This window comes from Hyaena hyaena, unplaced genomic scaffold, assembly GCF_003009895.1.
Source record: "Hyaena hyaena isolate Hyena2069 unplaced genomic scaffold, ASM300989v1 scaffold_1292, whole genome shotgun sequence".
Taxonomy (NCBI): Eukaryota; Metazoa; Chordata; class Mammalia; order Carnivora; family Hyaenidae; genus Hyaena; species Hyaena hyaena.
Window position 1 is genome coordinate 52812 of NW_024081925.1, and position 17600 is coordinate 70411.

Here is a 17600-nt window from a genome sequence, read left to right on the forward strand (position 1 = left end):
CAGGGATACAGTTTCCCTGAACATAGAAGTTAAAGAATTTTGAATAATTACTACTGAGAAGTGAAAGAAGAGGGCAAGCATTTGATAGTGAAGTCAAGTTCAGATTAAAAAAAATAATAACATTTATTTCTTTTTGAGAGACAGAAAGCGTGAGCAGGGGAGGGGTAGAGAGAGAGGGAGACACAGAATCTGAAGCAGGTTCCAGGCTCCGAGCTGCTAGCACAGAGCCCAATGCAGAGTTTGAACTCACAAACCATGAGATCGTGACCTGAGCTGAACTCACTTTCTCAACTGACTGAGCTACCCAGGCACCCCTCAAGTTCAGATTTTAAAACAGCCAAGTGGAAAATCCAGCCTTAAACTGGGATGAAGACATGTTGCAGAAACAGAAACAGTTTATAGAAAACATATAGAAATGTATAGCAAATTTATAGAAAGAAGGAAAAAGAGATGTGAAAATGTAAGAAGTTGACATTTACTTCTCATAATGTAAAATAGAATAAATAGTGGAAGAGTTAAGAAAAAATAATCTCTGAAGATAAGGAGAAAGTTTTAAATATTGTTACTCATTTAAAGATTTAGGAGGGGAGAGAGAGAATGAGAGGGGATGGTAGGAGAGTGAGTGAATGAATGAATGATTGAATAAACAAAAATGAATAGGGAGGTGCTTCAGCTTTTAACCTTCTGATTTGACTCATATGCCTCCTTAATAATAACTTTAAGAATATTATGTGTATGGGGCGCCTGAGTGGCTTAGTCGGTTAAGCGTCCGACTTTCACTTAGGTCATGATCTCACGGTTCGTGGGTTCGAGCCCCGCGTCGGGCTCTGTGCTGACTGCCAGCTCAGAGCCTGGAGCCTGTTTCAGTCTGTGATTCCCTCTCTCTCTGACCCTCGCCTGCTCACGCTGTCTCTCTCTCTCTCTCTCCCCCCTAGAAATAAATAAAACATTAAAAAAATAATATGTTTATTTTCTGAAGACATTAATTTTCTGTCATGTGAACATTGCGTCATGACGTATATGGAAGGAGAAAAATGGTTTATTATTTACAAATATTGTTTACAAATGTTTGCAATATTTAAAATTATTGTAAGTGGTCAGTTATTTAGACTGCAAACAACGTTTTTTGAAACTACAAAATACTACATTCTCATATATTATAGAAGCACTAACTAAATGTTAAACATATAGAAAGCTTGCTTTTGTGTTTTGAAGTACTGTAAGAACTAGTGTGTTTAGAAGAGTTTCACATTCAGTTATATGTTTAGAATTAATATTGAATTATGAGTATTTAGTTTAATGATTATATTATAAAGTGGAGTTAATGATTTGGAAATATTAGCTGCCTAATTAGCAATATGCTTATTTCTGTAAGAATAAAATGAGTCATTATAGTCTTTTCTGTTCTTATGAATGGTACCTATTCTCAGTTAACCCATGCTGCAAATTTATAAGTATAAAAATTGTCGATGGTAAAGCAAACTATTCATAGAAAAGATTCACACTGATTCAACAAATATTTATTAAATTCTTAGAAAATTCCAGGAACTATGCCTTTTGCTGGGAGTCTAAAGATAACAAAAGAGGCGGCACCTGTGTGGCTCAGTTGGTTGAACATTTGACTCTTGGTTTCAGCTCAGGTCATGATCCCAGGGTTGTGGGATCTAGCCCCATGTTGGGCCCTTCAGTAGGAGCCTGCTTAAGATTCTCTCTCTGTCTCTCTCTCTGTCTCTCTCTCTCTCACCCCCTCCTCCCACTCTCCCTCCCTCAGCCCTTTTCCCCCTTCTCAAAAAAAAAAAAAAAAAAAAAGATGAAAAAGAAGCAGATTCTGACATCAAGTTAGCTTGGAGTTTAGAACAGATGGATTTATCAGATAGTTTCAGTTTAAGTGCTAGTAATGTACGAATTAATATGGAAAAATACAATGCAGATAGTCATTTCTCAGTGAGGTGTTTCAGGGGGAAATTTGAAGATAAATCAAAAGGACAAGAGTTAGCCAGATTAAATTTTGGGTGGGACGGAGTGGGTTGAGATAGAGTGAGGGATAATAGAAGGAAAGGGTGATGAAGATGACAGCCTTTTAGGCAGAGAGAACAGCATCATGAACAAAGTGATGGAAATGTGTAACAGTGTAGTATATGTAGGAAAACTACAAACAATATTATTAAAACACAAGGGATAAGATGAAAACTGGTAAAAAAAAAAAAAGACTAGAGTTAATGATAACACTAAAATCTAGTATTATTTGAAGGGTAGTTAATATACACTAAGCTTAATGTTCATGACCATACTTTAACTTGAGAATATTCTTCTGAGGCCTATAAACTTATATTCCCCTTGCTGTCATGTCTACCTCCATGATTTTACTCTGATGGCATGATATTAGCAGTATATGCCATTAAAAATTGAATGGAGGCAGATTACAATATAGAAACATCACTGGAAGGAGTGCTGAAGGTGGTACTGCCACATTCTTAGGCCTGGCTGTGAGGTGTACAGATACAGACACTCAATCTTGTTAGCATTCCAGAGTTGATTCTACCTTGGGTATGCAGATTCATGCTAACCACATTTGTAGGATACTATAATTTAGCCAGAATGTTTTGAGGCAGTAGAAACCTAGCCTAGCATTTGTGAACAGTGCTTAGGGGTTTTGGTGGAAACATACCATGAGTCAGCAGAATTATGTCCTTTTGATAAGGTCATAAAATCAGAGGCTGAATTAATAGAGGAAAAGTATTTCAAGATAATAGAGGTAGTAGTCCTTTCTTGTATTTATCAAACCACAGAATATTTGAGAAAAATAAATATGGATGCTAAGCCATGTCACATGAAGATAAGTTGAAGCAGTTAGGTAGATATACCTTAGCCTGAAGGAAAGAATAATGCCTTCAAATAACATTTACATGGTTTTTGAATTTATTACCCTCTGCCAGACTGACTACTATCTCTCTTAGTTCAGACTCTTATCACTAGTCACATGAATTACTTCAGTAGCCTAAGTTGTAGAATATAAGTGAATCTGTTCTGGCTAGTTATATGTAACTATTAAAGATACTAAGTAGCTCGTGAATCAGGAGGGTTGTAGAAACAAGCTTCAGATAATATTACAGGAATGACTACCAGAACCACACAGCTGAAATACAGTTCAATGAAGGAGCTGTTGTCACCCCAGAACCACCTGGTCGAAGTGTTGTGATGAAAAACATGCAGCTGCTACCATCATTTCCATAACCATATCACCTCTTATTGCCACCTCATGCCAGCAAAATGGCACACACTTGTGGCCTGCTTCCTTACATAGTTCACTTCTGAATCCACACATCCTATAAACGCATTTCATTGGTGGAAACTAAGCCACATGTCTGTACTCTAGTTATAAGGGAATCTGGCAAATGTAGTTTTTATAGATTCTTCCTTGGTTAGGTGAGAATGACACTGGGAAGATGTATTAAAATGCAGCGAGCATGTTTAAATGTTGTTGAGCAGCTGAAAAGAACAGAAGACCACTGTGGTTTCCTAGCTAGTCTCCTTGCCTTCACTAATATTTTTCTCATCTTTTAAGACCTAAGTCCTGGTAAAGACTTTTCTGATATTTCCATCTATCCTCTGTGTTCCCTAGTATCATATATGTGCCTCTGTGAAAACTGTTTGCATGTCTGTTTTCTCTGCTGGACCATGAATTATTTATTTTTATTTCTTTAACAAATAGGCATTTATTAAGTATCAGGCATTAAGTGCATCATAAATGACTCATTTAATTTGTGGAACAAGCTTTCTTTCAATTTGCACTCCTCTCGCCAGCTTAGCATAGTCCTTGGTGCATGGCACTTGTCCAGTAAATAAGTGATTCAATATTTAGAAAATAGAGAAGAAAGAATGATGACACAGTCCTGCCTCTTTAGTTCACTATTCTATTTCATCGTACATGTTTTATATTTAGTCTTCCAGAGAAAAAGTTGGCAAAATTAAACTTCCCTAGTATGGGATAGGCTGCCTGTGAGGTAGTAGGTTCTCTGTTAGTTGAAGTCCACTCAGAACATAGATGAGCATCTGTGGACTACATTAAAAGTGCTATCCAGACTTTTTTCTGTGATTCTACTTTGACTCAACAATGCTTGATCTAGCCTATAAGAGAGAGGAAGAAGATGTCTTCTGTCTTCAAGTAAGTCATTAAGAAGGAAGATATACAAATGAGAAATAAGGAGATAAGATAGGAAAGATAGGGGTAGAGACAGTGATACAGGTGATTAGGAAGAAGGATACTGTGTATATATAAACAAAATTTATTAAGTATTGACCTTGAACAAATCATAGGAGTCACTGCAATGCATGCAAATATAGATCAAGAGATTTTTGCTGTCAGTGAAGTTACTATTCTATAGATAGATGCAGTTTGATTTCTTTTCATGGATCCTCCCCCCCTTATATATGAGTCTTTAAAATAATGTTAATATTAGGGTGCCTGGATGGCTCAGTAAAGTGTCTGACTCTTGGTTTCTGCTTAGGTTAGGTTTGTGAGATTGAGCCCCATGTTGGATTCTGTGCTGACAGCTTGGAGCCTGCTTGGGATTTTCTCTCCCTCTCTCTCTGCCCCTCCCCTGCTCACTAGCATGCCCTCTTGCTCGTGCTCTCAAAAAAGATGAATAAACTTAAAAAATAATGCTAATATTTTTAGTGATCATTACTTTCCTTGATTAAAAAATAGCAATAGCCAGAATTATTAAGAAAATAAGGTGATAAAAGTACTTATTTTTTTAAAGTTGAAATATGAATCACATACCATAAAATTCACTGTTTTAAAATATATAGTTCAGTGTGGTTTTTTAGTACATTCAAATGAAATTGTTGTGAAACCAACACAGCAATCAATTTTAGAACATTTTTATCATTCCAAAAAAACACACACACACCATAACTATCAGTAGTTACACCCCAATACTATTTCCCCTCCGTTGCCCCAGCAACTACTAATCTGTTTTCTGTGTCTATAGATTTGCCAATTCTGGGCATTTAGTATAAATGGGATCATACAATATGTGATCTTTTGTGACTGGCTTCTTTCATTTAACATAATGTGATTTTAAGTTTCCTTCCTGCTATAGCATTTATCAGTACTTCGTTCTTCCTTATGACTGGAAATACCACATCTGTTTATCCATTCATCACTTGATGGACATTTGGGTTGTTTCTACTCTTTAATGCTGCTATGAACATTCATGTACAAGTTCTTGTGTGGCATACATTATTGTTTCTTTTGGGTAAAAGCTGGGTCACGTGGTAAGTTTTTGCATAACCTTTCGAGGACTGCTGGACTATTTTCCAAAATAGGTGAATCATTTCACATTCTCACTGGCAGTGTGTGAGGGTACCAGTTTCTCCATGTCCTTACCAATGTTTGTTTTTATTATCTTTCTGTATCCTAGCCATCCTAGTGGGAATGGGGTGGTATCTCATTGTGGTATTTATTTGCATTTCTCTAATGAATAATGATGTTGAACATCATGTGCTTACTGGCCATTTCTATATCTTCTTGAGAGAAACGTCTGTTCAAATCCTTTGCTCATTTGTAGTTAGGTTATTTGTCTTTTTATTGTTGATTTGTAAGAGTTCTTTATATATTCTGTATACAAGTCCCTTATCAGATATAATTTGGAAACATTTTACCCATTCTGTAAGTTGTCTTTTCATTTGATGTTGCTCTTTGAAGCAGTCATTTCCAACTTGGTTTTGTGACTCCTCAAGAGTGTCATATTATGTTGCAAGGGTTAATATGAGTTTCACAATGAGTAAAGATAATTTGTATAGTGAAAATGTTATATGTGTATTTATCACAAAATAAAGGAAGATTCCCTGCCAAATTAAAGCTTATTGAACCTGAAAACAGTGCATTCTTGTAAATATTTTTTCCTCCAATGAGTGATGTCATCCAAACACAGCTGATTCTATTTCTGATTTTTTTTTTTCGCTTTCAAATTCCATCAAATTGTCAGTATTCTTCAGTGGCATGTTATAGATCTATATTTCTTGTCAGTTTAAAAATCATATTTGCTCTTTTGGATAACAGTAATCCTAAGGGAGCATATGCCAAATGGTAAAGTGTTTGTTTATTTTTGCTATCAGGGTAAATTAATAGCTGTGCTAAGGTTATATGATGTATGCTATAAAACTGCCAATTTATTCTGTGGAATAGTTTAAAAATATTTTTTTTCTTTCTGCTCATTAGTTAAATAGGTAGAGTTAGGAGCCATGAATATATGGTAAAATTTATACAATGTTAGTGGTATCTAGAGTGAAAAATAATAGTGAGAGATCCACCAAAGTGATCCTTGTTGTTAGCCACAGCATGGCTATTTTAAAAGAGAATTTTGATATTTATTAATCACTTTTGCAACTCAAGCAGAAATATGTTAATATTCACAGTAGATGTTCTTTATAACAGGAGGACATGAATCTTAATGAAGAACGGAAAGCTCCTTTACGAAACAAAGATTTTACCACCAAGCGTGAGATGGTCGTTCAATATATTTCTGCTACTGCCAAATCTGTAAGTAGTGACACTTTCCTGGTGCTCTTGTAATGAGTTCAGCATTATCTGCTTAAAAAGAAACCAACCTCAGATCTTCAAGTTCTTGCCTCAGTATACTCATATAGACTATTGAGAAAAACTTCATACATGTATTTTTACACATTTAGTATAATTCGAGAGACTTCTATTATTTAAAACAATGCAGACTAAGGATAGAAGCCTCTGAGTTAATCCAGTGAGTTTTGGGGCAGTGGTTTTATGCACTTCCTAAAAATTGAGAGCAATTTGTAGGTATTCCACTAAATATACTGTTGGTTATATGAAAATTTTGAGGGAGAAGACACAAGCATAGTCTACTCACAAGTTTTAACTAAGTTTACATTAAAGCTTCATGTCTGGTTTCTCCTTGCATGAAGTTTTAAGCAATATTTTTAATAATGCTGTTTTAAGTTTTTTATTTATGTGGTACTTACTATATTAACTATCTCATAATTGTTATCATGCAGCTTAATATAAAAGAGAATGCTTACTTGGAGCTTTAATCACTTCTCTGTGAGTTTCAAGACTTGAAAGTAGAGTTCTTCGGAAAGACTTGTTTTCAGCAGGAAAAACATTAGTGTTTTAATGGAATATGTATGTGGCTTTGTTCACTTCCTAAGATGTTTCCAAAAATAGACTTCAGGTTTGATTTCTTTTCGCAAGAAAAAAATGTATTTTTGAAATGCTAAATGTATCTTTTACCTTTCTGTTAGTAAAAAGCTTTATACAACTAGAGTTCATAAAATCACTGTGTACATGTGCACACACACCTATTTCACATATTATACATAATAATTTTATGGGTGTGGTATATGTATTATGTGGATATATATAAATAATACACATGCATTTACATTTAAAAATGAATATTTTAAGTTTAAAAAATTGATCCATGAAGAAAATAGTTCCTCATTGGAAAGTATGTTCTAAAATTATTTGGCGATCCTGTTAATGCTATTTCAGTGCAGTAACTACAGTGGCAATTACTGATGCATTTTGCCTTGAATTCTACAATTGTATTGATTCCATATTGTAGTTTAAGCAAGCTAAATCTGAATGCTGAACTATTTAAACAAAACGCATTGCAGCTCTGCCAGAGCAGAGCAACAGCATGTTTTTTAATTTGCTTCTGGTATCCAAGGGCAGAAATATGTTTCAAGTGATAAGTGAAATTTGCCATGAGCGTCATTTTCAATAGAATTAGGTGATGCATAGGGTTTTACTTTGAAATTCTGATGAATCTCTTCTCATTTTTGCACTCAAGTTATTGTTCACAGAAAAATGCTTTAGGAAATGCAGGGTGCACATTTCATGTTATTTTTCAAACACCTAAAAGCAGATACACTAGTAAATCTATGTAACTAAATCGGAGTGCAAAGTACAGATAATAATATATGAATAATCATGTGTTTTTAATGATAAAATTTTGTTAGTGTCTCTGGCTCATTTGGTTTTGTTTATGTAAGTGGGACTGGATATAATGAAGATTATACGAAGCTCTTATTCCTTAACCTTTTGATTTTTACTCTATGTAGAACTTGTTTTCATTTATTCTCACATTGTTTCCTCTTTAACTGGCCAAAGACATGTACACTTGAGGTTATATACTCATTTTTCACATCAAAATGCCAAAATTTGGGTAAATGTTGGATGAGCGTCTTGAATTGCTTTATTTGAAAGATGGAAATTAAATGTTTCTCCAAAGACATGAACATTCTTTTTAAGGCATTAGCCTCGGAATCAGTACTATAAATATTTAGTATATGACCCTTATTTATTTCATTGAACATATGTATGGGCACCTGACATGCATGTATCACTTTCATTAGAGTTTCAAGGTTATATTTCTTATTTCCTAATATTTTTTGTGGACCAAGTATTATGATGAAAGAAAGCCTATTGATAAGCATGTTTTAAAGCTTTTTCATCTAGGGGAGATGTTAACTAGTACTGTGTTTTCCATTGTTACAACAAAGAAAATTACTTATGTAATTTCCTTTTGAAGGTGAGAAGGATAAACAAAATAAACATTCAGTGACAAACAAACCTCTTTTGACCTCTTCATGATTATGACCATAATATTTGCATAAACTGTAGCCTATGGCTGTGTAACCAAGGTTTCCATCCTGTTGTCTTTCAGTAGGCTTTAGACATGCTTTGTATATCTTCTACTTTTTTTTGCTTACTTTTTCATTATATTGATACACTGATGAAAAACATATAACCACTTCTTTATGAGAATACTTTATAAGTAGTCAAAACTTTAATCTTAAAGTAAGAACAAAGTTAAGAGTTAGTGTTCCTGATGGGGAATGTTTTATAGTCACATGTAGAACATGTGAGAATTATAGTTAAATTTAAACATAAATTGTACATTTCCTTCTGTACCACCTGCATTAGTCATTTTGCATAGAATTGAAAAACAAACAAAATATGAGCTCAGTAAGAAATTTCCATCATTCTCCTGGGTTCCTGGGTAAGAGTAAAACAAGATGAAACTAATATACAGGTATGTGCTCAAAACCCATTTCCAAAGCAAATGTAATTATGTAATTAACTTTGCTTAAATAAGCACAGAGTAAAAATATATAGGAAATTAAAAGATAATGATGCAAACTACTGCTTAGTTTTTTCTTGTTAAAATTCCATAATAGAGAATATTAAATTGTGGGAATGTTAAAGGAAAAAGTAGCTTGAATACCTGTCAGCGATAAATGGACTTTAAATAAGGGAGTGCAGAAGAACTTGTTCTCTGCAGAAGCTGGACTTATTTGCTCATTATGGCAAGTGTGGTTATGGACCTGACCTAAGAGTGTTGTTACATGTAGATAATTTGGCCATAAACAATCTGTAAGAATTTACATTTTCAAAACACCAGCATATATTTTCAGAAATGGAAAACCAAGCTTTGTTAATATTGCAGAAGTTGTCATACCCATTCATAATCCTGAAGGAAGCACAAATAGTAGTGATTTAGGGCATCTTGTATGTTGTATTGTAACAGCCTATATTGACATTCATGAGGAAAAATTAGTCACTGAAATCCTAAGATTAGTTTGCCAAAAGCCAGTGTCATTATTAGAATATTAAGAGACTAGTTTATTTCTAACTTAAATCACAGTCTTGGAAGTTGAGATTTTAAAATACGTAAAATCACATTTTTGAAGACACATGACCCCTTGAGAGGTATTATTGATTTTAAAAAATCTCAATAAGGAATGATTAAAATAGTGATACCAAATACACCTCTAGAATTTTTAGATTGACCCATAAAATAAGCAGTTGAAAATTGCAGTATATCTCTGTGTGTGTGTGTGTGTATGTGTGTGTGTGTGTGTGTGTGTGTGTGTGTATACATGTATTACCATTTTGCTTTTGCTGTTAGCAGATATTTTCTTTCTCAGGTGAAGCAATTGAAGTCAAACTGACCAGACCAGTTTCTTTTAGCTTTCCTTGGCCAATCTAATCTGTTTGCTGTATGTGTTTTAATTAAATGCAAGCATTTTGCAATCATAACTATTAATGGGCTATATTCTGGTTGTTTCACTGAGTATACACCTGGCTTAAGTGTCAATACAGGCTTGCATTCTTGTTTTAGTCTCATGTCTGTGTTAAATAAACACGGGACAGATAAGACCTCTGTCTTTTTGGTCGGAGAAAATAATTTAGGTCAATAGCGTATCTTTCAATTCAGAAGACTGTTAATGGCATCAAAGAGGCTTTTATTCAGCTAAATAATCAGTACCTGTAAATACTCTGTTGAATGAGTATTTAAGAAACCTGCTTCTCTATTTGGAGATTCAGGGATTCCTCTGAAATAATTTGCTTAGAGACTGTCATTATCATTTTGTGTCTTGTAGTATCCTGTTCAATTTAGGATTCTTACTGGTATTTCAATAATATTTTAGTTTTCTTTTTAAAGTATTAGGTGGAAAATAGAACACATATTGATAATAACTGCTATCAGTTTAAAGGTTTTACTGTGGATTAATTAGTTCTTTTTTGGACATTGCTTGCTATTTAAGTGTAGGGCTCTGATAACAATGATTTGATTTTTATTAGGGTTTTGGCATAAAATTATGTTTAGAAGTATGATTTCACTTCTTGCTGTCTTAAACACCATCTGCCTCTCAGAAATTCTATCTCTTATCTATTAGGAAAGCTCAAAGTTTCTGTTTTTGAACTGTTTTCTCTTTATGAGTATCTGCATGTTTAGATATAAACTGCTTTTATGTCATTATATTAATTCTATTCTATTCTATTATTTTATTACAAAAGCTAGGATGGCCTAGAAAACTAGAGTCATAAGCAATCTATCTTCTTTGTATTTTCAAGTATAATATCAAACAGTATTATAAAACTTAAAATTATAACAATATAACATACTCCAGTTTTCAACCTGCAGTTCATTTCTTAACTTAATGCATGACTTTAAATGCAACATTTATTTTCTAAAATACCTTGTTTCAACCATAATATTATATCCATTATAACAAGGAAAGAAAAAAAAGCATTATTTGGAAAAAATTCAATTTTCTGTTGATATGTTTGTTGAGTGGCTGTGAGCTGGTAAAGTATCTGAGACCTGGTTACACTTACTTAATTTTACATTACGTGGTATTTAGATTATACTATATAAGCCCATTGCAGTATATTAAAATAATCTTTAAACAGTAATAATTGTTTGGGAATTCTCATTTTGAGACTTCACACATTTTGCTAATATGGTAGAAATTACTATTGGTATATTTGTTTTAGCAACTAAGTTTAAAGTATTAAATGTATACATAGGGTTAGCTATTTACTAATTTACTAAACACTTAATTTCTGTGAAAAGCTTCTGATTATTAATAACTGTTGCTGTTTGTTTTTTGTTTCTTTTATCCCATAACTATTCTTCGTTGACTACTATATGCAGATAATTGGAAGTAAAGTTACAGTGACTACAAAAGATGTGTTTTACCCTTAGATACGAATTTATGCTTTTGGGAATTGAGTAGTTTTTGCTTATAGTATTTTATATGTTTGGTTCTTTTTTTGAGTATATTTTACCAAAGTAGTAAGATGATAAAAATGAGGTGATGAGAATTTAGCCATAGTAAGTATTTTTCCTGTGTAGTAAGTATTTTTCCTGTGGTTTTGGGAAATGTTTTAGAACTTGAATATGCTTTCTATATTTGATCTTATAATTTTTACTATTTTACAGAGTACTGCCTGTGATTATGATTTTATGATTTAGTTCTTCTGATTCTGATGATATTGGGTGTTTTACCTCAGTTTCTCAGGAGGGTAGGATATCATCTCAGGATGGTAGTTTGGTTGATGCCAGCAGGAATTCTTATTAAAGTATCTCACTTTGGTTTAAGTATCAATGACCACATAGTATAATAAAAACAACCTTTGTTGTGCAGTCAAGAGGTCTAGGTCTTTGTCTCTGTTAGATGCTACTAATTGGCTGTATGACCTTGGGCAAGTCATGTAATTTTCTTGAGATTCAGTTATTAAATTGATATGTTGAAGTGGTTGGCTTACATTATTTTTTAAAGTTCTTTCTATTGCTGTCTTTTAGAAATTTTATACTCAGGGCATTGTATTTCATTGCCATAATTACATGATACGCTATCACAAAATATATCAAAAAGGGCCTGTATTGTAATTGAGAGGTATTTGTAAATACTTTGTCTTCATGACTAAGCAGTTTCTATTTGGAGAACAAGGCAGGAAACATTATCTTTAATATTATCAGGTACCATGATATTCAGAATAGTGAATGTATTTAATATTTATTTGCTTTTAAAAATTGATTTAGTCTTTTTTTCCTTCCTTCCTTCCTTCCTTCCTTGCTTCCTTCCTTCCTTCTTTCCTTCTTTTCTTTCTTTCTTTCTTTCTTTCTTTCTTTCTTTCTTTCTTTCTTTCTTTCTTTCTTCTTTCAAGAGAGGGAGCAAGTGAACAGTAGAGGGAGAGAGAAGGAGGGAGAGAAAGAATCTTAAACAGGTTCCACTCTGTGGCAGATATGGGGCTCCATCTCATGACCCTGAGATCATGACTTAAGTCTAAATCAAGAGTCGGATGTTTAACTGACTGCACCACCCAAGGAGCCTCTAGTCTTTTTTTTTTTCCATTTCTTTTGTTTATTAATTTTTAATGTTTATTTTTGAGGAGAGAGAGAGAGAGAGAACAAAAGTGGGGGAGGGGTAGAGAGAGAGGGACAGAATCTGAAGCAGGCTCCAGGCTCTGAGCTGTCAGTACAGAGCCCCATGTGGGCTCTAACCCATGAACTGTGAGATCATGACCTGAGCCGAAGTCGATGCTTCACTGACTGAACCACCCAGGCGCCCCACCCCCTATTTTTTTCCTTTATAATTTATGTGATGGGGGGAAAGCCATCAGTCTTTTGGGGGTAATTTCAAACATCAGCAAATATTTCTTTAGTGTTTATTATGTTCCAGGAATTGTGTTAGGTTCATTGGTGACTAGAAAATAAGGCTAAGACCTTACAGTTTTAATAATATATGTGGGAAGAATCCATTCTTAAATTGTGCATACTGACTGTAAGTGTTAGGAATTCATAAGCAGGAGAGAAACATAGGGGTAAAGTAATTGGAGAAAACCCCATGCAAATTTCTGGACTTAAGCTGGAATTTTAGGAATTGTTAGTTGTGATGGCTAGGATTTGATGAGGGAGATGAGACAATGGAGAAGCTCTCAGATTGTGGAAATAGTATTCAATGCAAAGGCTTAGAGAAAGAACCAAACTGTGTGGGTAGGGGACAGAAAAGAGGGAAGCAAGAGGTGAAGTCGACTTTGTTCAAACAAAGAATGTGTATTTATACTGAAAATATTGAAAAATCAAGTTGAAAGATGATCTTGAAGTCCAGGTAGAAAAATTAGAAATTAGTGTGAATAAGGAAGTGACATGAGGAAAGCAGGGTTTAAGAAAAATAAATTTGATAGTAGTTGGTAGGCTGGATTAGGGCAGTGGTTCTCAAACTTGAAAACACATAAATGCAGATTTTATCCCTCAGGGGTCTAGGATAGGGTCAAGAACTCTTCATCTTTATCAAGCACTACAGGAAATCCTTTTTTTTTTTTAATATTTTTATTTATTTCTAGGATAGAGAGAGACAGCGTGAACAGGGGAGGGTCAGAGAGAGGGAGATACAGACTCTGAAACAGGCTCCAGGCTCTGAGCTGGCAGTCAGCACAGATCCCGACGCGGGGCTCGAACCCACAAACCGCGAGATCATGACCTAAGCGAAAGTCGGACGCTTAACCGACTAAGCCACCCAGGCGCCCCGGGGAAATCCTTTTAAGGTAGGCTACAGAGCACACTTTGTTTTTTTTTTTTTTTTTAAATATTTTTATTTATTTTTAGGAGAGAGAGAGATAGCATGAGCAGGGGAGGGTCAGAGAGAGAGGGAGACACAGACTCTGAAACAGGCTCCAGGCTCTGGGCCGGCAGTCAGCACAGAGCCCGACGCGGGGCTCAAACCCACAAACCGTGAGATCATGACCTAAGCGAAAGTCGGACCCTTAACCGACTAAGCCACCTAGGCGCCCCCAGAGCACACTTTGAAATATTGGATTAGGATAGAGATTTGTTTCAGGGATCCGCTTGTGTATGGATCAGTGAGGACCTGTATTAAACTGGAGCCTAGGTGTAGGGGGGTGGGGTTAAATAGAGTTTTGGGCTATAAAGGAATCTTGAGTTTATTTTAATGTGGGCTGAACCTAGCTTGGTCTCTTCCTGACTTATGCCAACGCTGATAAACTATTACTGATTTCTCCATATCCAGTGGAGTTGAAGTTCTGTTGATTATTTCTCTTAGATAACTCAACTCTCTTCCCTAATTACTCCCACTATTGCTTTAGTTTAGATTCATCATTAAACACACCTGTAATTGCCATAGCCTCCTAAATAGTCTCCTGGTCTTCACTCTCTCACCCTGCCCATGCATGTTTTACGCTGTTATCACAGATCATGCTGATTCCCCCTTTAAACCTTTCAAATGGCTCCTGATTGCCCTTTGCGATCTTACCCCTGCTCCTTTTTCTAATTTCATCTTCATCTCCATTTTTACATGTGCCTGTCCTGTATCTGTACAGGACCACTTGGCAATTCCTTAACATCTGCTCTTTAATACCTCTAAATCAAGCATATTCTATTTCTTTGAACTAGAATGGTCTTCTTTAGTGTGCCCAGAAATATCGTAAATATCCATCAAAATTAAGCTTCATGTCTATGAGGAGAATTTGTCCTAGATAACTCCTTCCTTTCCATAGCATCACTATATATCTGTATTATAATATTTAACATATTTTATTGTAATAAATCATGTACATGTTTTTTTCCCCAACGAGCATAGCATCTTTACTCAAAATACTAGGTCTAATGGAAAGACAGGTAAACAGAATAAGGATAGGGCCTTATAGATACAGTATAGTAAAGGTTGTAAAATGGCAAGCCAACAGGCTATATATGGTTCATAGAAAAGTTTCATCTTCTCTGAGAGTGTTTTGAAAGACAGTGTAATGAGACAGATGTTATGATTGATCTGCAGTATAACTGTTCATACCCACAGTCTTATTTATGGCCTGCTCCTCACACTGAAATTTGTATATTCTGCAATAAAGGGAGGAAACCATGGGAATCAGCTTCTAGAAGAAATGAGTGATTAGTTCTAGAGTTTATGTCTGAGGGGTGCCTTAAGGAGGAAGATTTTTCTTTTCTTTTCTTTTTTTAAGGGTAGAAAGAGGAGTGAAAAACAATCATTAAAATCACTCTGGTGTAAAGTCAGGTCCAAAAGGGCTTATTTCTCATGGTCTTATTAGCCTTCAAAAGATGAGAAGTATGTGTTCATTGGTAAAATTGGCAGATAGGAATTTCATGAAAGTGTTCTAGAATAAATTCTAGAAATAACCATTTTAAGTATTATGGTTGCCTAGAGATTATATATGTTAGTCAAAAAATGAGTCATATAGAAACCAGATTGAAATTGTAAAGGTAGAATATGTAATGAACTAGGTTTGCATGATCTTGTCTTTCTTTTGTCTGTCTAATGTTGATTAGCAGCAGATACAGGGGCATTTGAGGCCCTCCCAATCTTGAACTACTATCAACCTTACTTTTCATTATTCTCCTTTAATGAAACCAAAGTTTCATTATAAAACTTTGCTTTAAAAATCAGGCTGGAAAACTGCCTGTTGTTATCTGAACATAACCACTCCTTCAGCCTTATGCAGTTATGTTTCTGACTTTCCTCATCCTGTGATCTTTTTTGCATAGAATGTTTTTCTTCCTTTGTCAACATTCTACCCATCCTTCACAGCCCCTCCATTAAGCCTATCCTTTTTTTTTTAATTTTTTTAAATGTTTTATTTATTTCTAGGAGAGAGAGGGACAGGGTGAGCAGGGGAGGGTCAGAGAGAGAGGGAGACACAGAATCTGAAGCAGGCTCCAGGCTCTGAGCTAGCTGTCAGCACAGAGCCCAATGCGGGGCTCGAACCCACAAACCGCGAGATCATGACTTAAGTGAAAGTCGGACACTGAGCCAACTAAGCCACCCAGGCGCCCCAACCATTAAGCCTATCCTGATTTCCATTCCCTATTCACCCCCCCTCAATTTCCACCTAATAATTTATATGAACTTCTGTAGTGCTTCATTTTTTTTTTTTTGCATTTTTAATGTTTGCTTATTTTTGAGAGGGAGGGAGAGAGAGAGAGAGAGAGAGAGAGAGAACACAACTGGGGAAGTGCAGAGAGAGAGGGAGACACAGTATCTGAAGCAGGCTCCAGGTCCTGAACCATCAGCACAGAGCCCAACACAGGGCTTGAACTCACAAACGGTGAAATCATGACCTGAGCTGAAGTCGAACACTTAACCCACTGAGCCACCCAGGCGCCCCAGTAACACTTCATTTTTAACTCTCTTAAGGAATCACTTTCTTCTTTATCTTATATTTTTTATTACATGTTCTTTAATGGCTTCTATTATAATATATCTGGTTTATTTTAGTTTATAGCAATGTATATCCTTGAATAATACTATCACTCTGTGGGTCTGACTTTTTGTGTCCACAGTATAGAGCTTATGAAGGGATGTAAATTTCAGAAGAGGTCATGGGTTTTGAGACAAATAGACCTGCATTCAGATTCTCAGTCTGCTATATACAAGCTGTGTGACCTTAGATAATTTACTTAACCTCTCTGAATCTCATTCTCCCTATCCATAACAAGAGGATGACAATACTTAGTTCAGGATGATTTTGAAGTTTATTTTTATATTTAATACATTTAATATACAAATAGACTTGCAAATAGTAGGTCTAAACATTTTTTGCTAAATGTATTGAATCTGCAAAATGCTTGGAATAAAGAACATAAAAACATGAAGTTTACACGCTAAATGAGACATGACTATGAGCAGCTTCTTTTTTTTTAAGTATTTAAGACATGTGCTATTGATAGAATTTATTCTAATAAAAAATGTTGAAAAAGATTTAGCTAGATGGAAAAAGAATCCTTTGCCTATGTATTGGAAGGTATGTATTTTGTAGTATAGATTATTGTCGGGTTTTGAGGAAAAAATTTATATGTGGTCTCAATATAATGTTAACAAGGTTATTGTAAAACTTTTTATATAAAATAGTTGAATAGATACCATCAATAAATGGAAATTTTAAAATATTTTCTCTTAGGTACCTTAAAATAGCAAAAGAGAATTTGGAGTAGGGTAGAGATTGAAAAAACTGAATGACTTTTTTCAGTGTCTTCTGGTTATAAATAAGTGTTGTACAACTTGTTGAACCAAAATAAATTGTTTTTGTTATTTAGTAACACAGTGCATAAAACAGATTTAGAAAACAGCTAAAATGACTGATTTGATTTCACTGCATGGCAGGAATAATTTTTCCACAGGTGGAAAAATCACCATTCTTCTGTGGGGGGAAAAATAAAAATAAAAGAATGACATGATTACATATGATAATTGGAAAATAGAATTATAATGACCATACCTTTTGATATTAAATA

The 17600-nt window shown here is 34.7% G+C and overlaps 1 protein-coding gene across 1 annotated transcript in view; it reads left to right on the plus strand.

The window, feature by feature from the left end:
* The window catches only part of DIAPH2 (diaphanous related formin 2), a 249292-nt gene that overhangs the window by 23968 nt on the left and 207724 nt on the right, over positions 1 to 17600 (plus strand). The window contains exon 4 of the mRNA XM_039223208.1: positions 6443 to 6547. Coding sequence (XP_039079139.1) covers positions 6443 to 6547 — 105 coding nt within the window. The remainder of the gene's footprint in view (positions 1 to 6442; positions 6548 to 17600) is intronic.